General features: G+C 46.5%; 1 protein-coding gene across 1 annotated transcript in view; it reads right to left on the reverse strand.

Moving 5' to 3' along the window:
- The window catches only part of cep170ab (centrosomal protein 170Ab), a gene marked incomplete at both ends in the record, with an annotated part of 52,804 nt that extends 47,142 nt beyond the window's left edge, over window positions 1-5,662 (reverse strand). Inside the window, 6 exons of the mRNA XM_084318369.1 lie at window positions 564-689; window positions 3,871-4,075; window positions 4,792-4,850; window positions 5,091-5,169; window positions 5,378-5,467; window positions 5,558-5,662. Coding sequence (XP_084174495.1) covers window positions 564-689; window positions 3,871-4,075; window positions 4,792-4,850; window positions 5,091-5,169; window positions 5,378-5,467; window positions 5,558-5,662 — 664 coding nt within the window. The remainder of the gene's footprint in view (window positions 1-563; window positions 690-3,870; window positions 4,076-4,791; window positions 4,851-5,090; window positions 5,170-5,377; window positions 5,468-5,557) is intronic.
- Between the last annotated feature and the right edge of the window lie 260 nt (window positions 5,663-5,922).

Raw genomic sequence — 5,922 nt, forward strand, 5'->3', positions numbered from 1 at the left:
TTCCTTATAGCCCAGTTTTTCATTTAGTGTTTAGTTATCTCTAGACCTATCTCTGACTCCCAGTTTGGCATATTAGGGCATTGGCTAGCCGGCGCAGACTGACACCTTCTTGGGCTATAGTTCAGATGAGCGACAAGAAGACTGGCTGCAAAGATAGGCTCAACCCATACTGTTTATGTACTTGCCGCTGTTAGTCCAAATAGCCTGCATATCATTATACCATGACCAGCTGGTTCTGTAGTTTCCCCTGTTAGTGGGCAGTCTACTCACCCTGCCTGATGTGACCCACTTCTTCTTGCGATGCAGGTAATTAAGCGAATAAGTTATCTTAAAACAAAGCTCAGTGTGAACCTTGATAAGGAGATGTAGTTGACCATATTCACACGGCGGACATTTTGCTCTTATGTCATGCTCAGGTTGGCATTCCTTTTCCACCCTGTGAGAAGAGCAGGCGGTCACCATCGTTCAAGCTGAGCCTGACTATTTAAGATTGACTATTGTCGTGGTGACCAGAGGTTTGTAGTGGACAGTATATCATGCGTGATACAGACAGTGTTAGTAACCTGTCTCAGCCTTGTCCTGGTTCCTCCCGTCCTGCTTCTCTGCCTGGTGGCCCGCAGGGTCTCCATCTCCCCACCAAGCGGGCTGGCCATACAGGGGGGTGCCCCTTGGCATCACTGCTGCATCCCCTGGCAAACCCAAATCACAAACAGTTAACACACCGTGATGCCATACAAGTACTCCATAATATTTTATGGGCATGGCTGCACTGGGCTGCATTTACCACAACGCCATACAGAGGACAGTAATGCTTCTCAGAGGTGAAGAGCTGTATCCTCTAGAAAGGGTGACTTATTCATTAAGGAACAGGGTTGATCGTTTCTATAAAATTTGGCAGCCTTTTCTGGAATATTTGGAAGATCTCCCATCCGACTTGAATGACCATTTCAATGATCTCTCTATTTGCTCCATTCTAGTAATGTTTACATTTACATTTACATTTAGTCATTTAGCTGACGCTTTTATCCAAAGCGACTTACAAGTTCTGTACGACAAGCCATCAGGAAGGGCACAACTCTATCAGCTGAGCAACAATGTTCATCAAAGTGTTGAGTGCTACAGTGTAGGTTAGTTTATTAGGACAAGTGCATGACAGTACGGTTAGTTAGGGTTAGATTTTTTTTTTTTTTTTTTTTTATTCAGATAATGGTTGAAGAAGTGCGTCTTTAGTCGACGGCGAAAGATTGGACGTGATTCGGCTGTCCTAACTGGGGTGGGTAGTTCATTCCACCATTGTGGGGCAAGGACTGAGAATAGGCGACTTCTCTTTGATGACCCTCCCAGAGCTTGGATAGGAGTAGGTCTGAGGCGGCCAGAAGATGCAGAGCGTAGGGGTCTTGAGGGTGTGTAGTTAGAGACCATTGACCGGAGGTAGGCGGGAGCGGTTCCCTTTGCCGCACGGTATGCTAGGTCGAGGGCCTTGAAGCGGATTCGTGCAGCAATGGGGAGCCAGTGCAGGTCCCTAAGAAGTGGGGTGACATGGGCCGACTTCGGTAGGTTTGAGATCAGGCGGGCCGCTGCGTTCTGAATGAGTTGAAGAGGCTTAGTGGCAGTGGCCGGGAGGCCAGCGAGCAGTGCATTGCAGTAGTCGAGGCGGGAGATGACTGTTGATTGGACGAGGAGTTGGGTGGCTTCTTTTGTCAGGAAGGGGCGTATCCTTCTGACGTTGCTCAGGAGGAATCGGCAGGTTCTGGTCGTCGCTGCGATGTGAGCAGAGAAGTTCAACTGGTCGTCGAGGACAACACCAAGGTTCTTGGCGGTCGGGGACGCAGTCACAGCTGCATTCTCGACTGTGATTGAAAGGTCGGTTAGGGGGGAGGATTTGGCCGGCAGGTGGAGCAATTCTGTTTTGCTTAGGTTCAGTTTGAGGTGGTTGGACGTCATCCAGGCTGAGATGTCGGACAGACAGGCCGAGATCCGCACAGAGACGTGGATATCTGAGGGAGGGAAGGAGAGGAAGAGTTGAGTATCGTCGGCATAACAATGGTAGGAGAAGCCATGAGACGTGATAATGTTACCCAGTGATTTAGTGTAGAGGGAGAAGAGAAGGGGTCCTAAAACAGAGCCCTGGGGGACACCCGTCCGCAGGGGGCGGGTGGCCGACAGGGTCCCTCTCCATGACACTTGGTAGGAGCGGTCATTGAGGTATGATGACAGCCATGTCAGCGCAGAGCCAGCCACTCCCATTCCTGCGAGGGCCGCAAGGAGGATCTGGTGGTTGACTGTGTCGAAGGCTGCAGATAGATCTAGGAGAATCAGGACAGAGGAGAGGCCTTTCGCTTTTGCTAAGTGAAGTGCCTCTGTGACCGCAATGAGGGCTGTCTCTGTGGAGTGACCAGTCCTGAAGCCTGACTGATTAGGGTCTAGGAGGTCATTCTGTAAGAGATAAGTAGTAAGTTGGTTGGATACAGCACGTTCAAGTGTTGAAGAAAGGAAGGAGAGAAGAGAGACAGGACGGTAGTTGCCTATGACGGTAGGGTTCAGGGTTGGTTTTTTTATGAGCGGCGTGACTCTGGCTTGTTTTAGGGAGGTGGGGACCACCCCCGAGTTGAGTGAGGAGTTGATGGTTGCAGTTAGGAATGGGAGGATGTCTGGTGCTATGGTCTGGAGGAGTGGGGAGGGTAGCTGGTCCAGCTGGCAAGTAGTCGGACGGTTTGACGTTACCAGTGTCAGGGTCTCTGCTTCTGTAATGGGAGAGAAAGATGACAGAGTGAAGGATGAGGTTCTCGATTCAGCATTTGGAATGGGTGGGGGTTGGGAGAAGGAGCTGCGGATGTTCTCCACTTTTTCCCCTCCACATGTTGTGTTGTGGTAATTTTTTATCCCTCAGTCCCTCAGTGTCTCTGAACGTTTTTGGTTTGTTTTTGTTTTTTCTTGGTATGTTTGTTTGTGTATGTAGGTGTCTTTATTCATTTATTACCGTATATATATATATATATATATTATACAGTAACTCTGTTGTAAATATGTAAAAAATAAACGAATAAAGGCACCTACATACATATATATATATACATATATATATATATATATATATATATATACCCACATATTGTTGCTGTTGTTGTTGCTGTCTTGTAATTGTCTCTGTATTGTCATTTTGTATGTTTTGAATATTGAAAAATCTAAATAAAATATTCTAAAAAAGGAATGCTTCTCAGTGTTTTCAATCACAGGTACCAGTGCAATAGAAGAGAATATCCTATATCAGCTAACCAGTCAGGGGCCATGTCCTTGAGCGTGAGAAACACTGCCCTAGAGTAGTGGTTCTCAACATGGGGGTCAGGACCCCCAAGGGGATTGAGACTAATCAAAAGGTGTGAGAACCACTGCCCCTAGAGGACACTTCAAGATCAGACTTGGGAGACACTGAAAGTGTGAAGTATGTTATAAGTATGTTGTGTACATTTTGAGACTCATCCAATGCATTAGCACTTTTCAATGGGCAAATGAACATTGACTGAAATTATCTTTAGATCTCCCGGGTGACGGTATATCAATTTTATTTTATTTTACTTACGCAGAAGTATTTCATTTTCAGAAGTACTCATTTCAGTCTGTTTACTGGGGGGCGGACATCTTGATTAGAACGTAAAACATTTTTGCATTCGATTCATCATGGCAGTGCATAAGTGGCCCAGATTTTATGTTTAGGTAATATAAAATACTTTTGTGTAAGTTAAAAAAAAGAAAAAAACATTCTGTCGCCTTGGGAGACCAAAAGTTAATTTCAGTCTATGTTCATTCGCCCGGCTGTGATATGAAGCGAGAAAAGAACCAGCACCCCACTGCCCCCTGGGTCACCCTCACCTGACATCTTCTCTTCTCCCTTGCTGCCCTCGGAGGGCTTTAACGTTGCGCCCTCACATGTCGCTGCTGCCACCATCGCCATCGCTGCCGCCTCCGAGGCTTTGACCTCCGGCGGTCTGGAGGGTTTGACCTCCGGCGGTCTGGCGGGTTCCCCTTCCGGAAGCTTCTTCTGACTCAGCTGGAGCTGGCTGCTGAACTTCTCGTGCTGACAGGTCGAGGCAGAGAGGAGAGCTCAGAGTGCTAGAGGCTAAACAGGACTGGCAAACACTGTCACGATAGGTGGAATTCTATTCTGGGCTTTCTCTTATGGAAGGCTTTTACAATAGAATTTGAGCTTTAACCATTTCACTACCACACTAAAGAAGGTTAACCCTTTCACCCGGTTAACCGTCTGTAGTGTGGTCATGAAAGGGTTAACCATCTGTAGTGTGGCAGTGAAAGGGTTAACCTGCTGCATTGTGTCAGTGAAAGGGTTAACCCTTTGGTAGTGTGGTAGTGAAAGGGTTAAGTCCAATTACTGCACAGGACATGATACAGGTATAACTCAACCCCGGGGGAGTTAATGAGGATCTTATCTATCTGCATAAGGACAACTATATCGTTGAAGACTCATGTGGCAGATCATGTCATATCATTAGGTCTTATCGTTTCCAGTGCTACCGGGACAGCCTGCTCTGAACAAAGAGCATATTCATCCGTCTCGACAACTCTAGCATTTCGGCCCAATTCAGCAGAAAACGCTTTGCTCTTCTTGACTGAACATGATCTGTACACCGAGCATAATATCAGTTGCTGATGCAGGAAAAAAGCAACATAGGCTACTTCAAAACATTTCAACATACTGTTTTGGCAGGCATACTGTGTTCCCTCTATTTATTAGCATATAAGCTACTTCACTCCATAATCAGCATGCTGTCCAACCTTGAGTGCCTCCTCGGGAACGTGAAGCTCTCCTCGCACCACGGTGAACAGGTTGGTATGTGAGGCCGTGTTAAGAAACAACAAGCAACGGTGAGGTCTTTGCAAGCAATAGAACCACAAACTGATAGCCTTATCTATTATGTAAAAGTCAGGGTACACTGGGCTTTCAACGATTTTCAAGGACAGATAAAGTTACTGTACGTTAGGCTATTGTCACTCCATTACCACCCTTGTGGTGCACATCATTATGGAACACAAGCGTAAAATAAAAAAAAATTAAAACATATTTCAAAGGATATCATATCCGAACCTCAATTTGTCATCGGTCTTCAGCGTGATGTACATTTGCTCCTGTATTCTGACATCATTGACAAACGTCTGCAAGCGCGAGTAGAATGCGGTTGTAAGATTGATGCGAGAATGCGATCAAGTTGTACAATGTGAATATTAATATTATAAATACATAATAACTTCAAACACACATCATCCCGTACGTCACAATTTGAAATATGGTAAAATGGTAAAAGTGGTAAAAAAAAAGCAGGAGGTAAATCATTGTTTGTAGATTACTTATTAACCCACTCACCCCATTTAAGCTTCCTAGATCCTTCACTTTATGCTCGTCTGTATTCGGCTCATAGTTGACCACGGCGTGCTGCTTGTCAACACTGCGGGACTACAAGCACAGAAAGTCCAGTCAATCAACTGCTAATGAGCTTTCGGATGATAATCCGGCCAGATCGTGGATGAGGGGGGCTATAGTTACCTGTAGCATGAGCTCACAGTCATCCCGTCCCACGAAGATCATCTCTCTGGGGAGACGGTGGCGTGTCCCCCCTCCGCTCACCAGGAACCAGGAAGTCAGACTCATCTCTGCTTCAGCGGTTCACCTGGCTGAGTCCTAATGACACATCCTGTCTCCAGGACAACAGCAGGGTCACGCCATTACTGTGCTGTACTACTGTACTGTACTGTGCTGTGCTGTGCTGTGCTGTGCTGTACTGTGCTATGCTGTGCTGTGCTGTGCTGTGCTGTACTGTACTGTGCTCTACTGTACTGTACTGTGCTGTGCTGTACTGTGCTGTGCTGTGCTGTACTGTGCTGTGCTGTACTGTGCTCTGCTGTACTGTA

Source organism: Notolepis coatsorum, assembly GCF_963971535.1.
Source record: "Notolepis coatsorum genome assembly, chromosome: 7".
In the NCBI taxonomy this organism is placed as follows: domain Eukaryota; kingdom Metazoa; phylum Chordata; class Actinopteri; order Aulopiformes; family Paralepididae; genus Notolepis; species Notolepis coatsorum.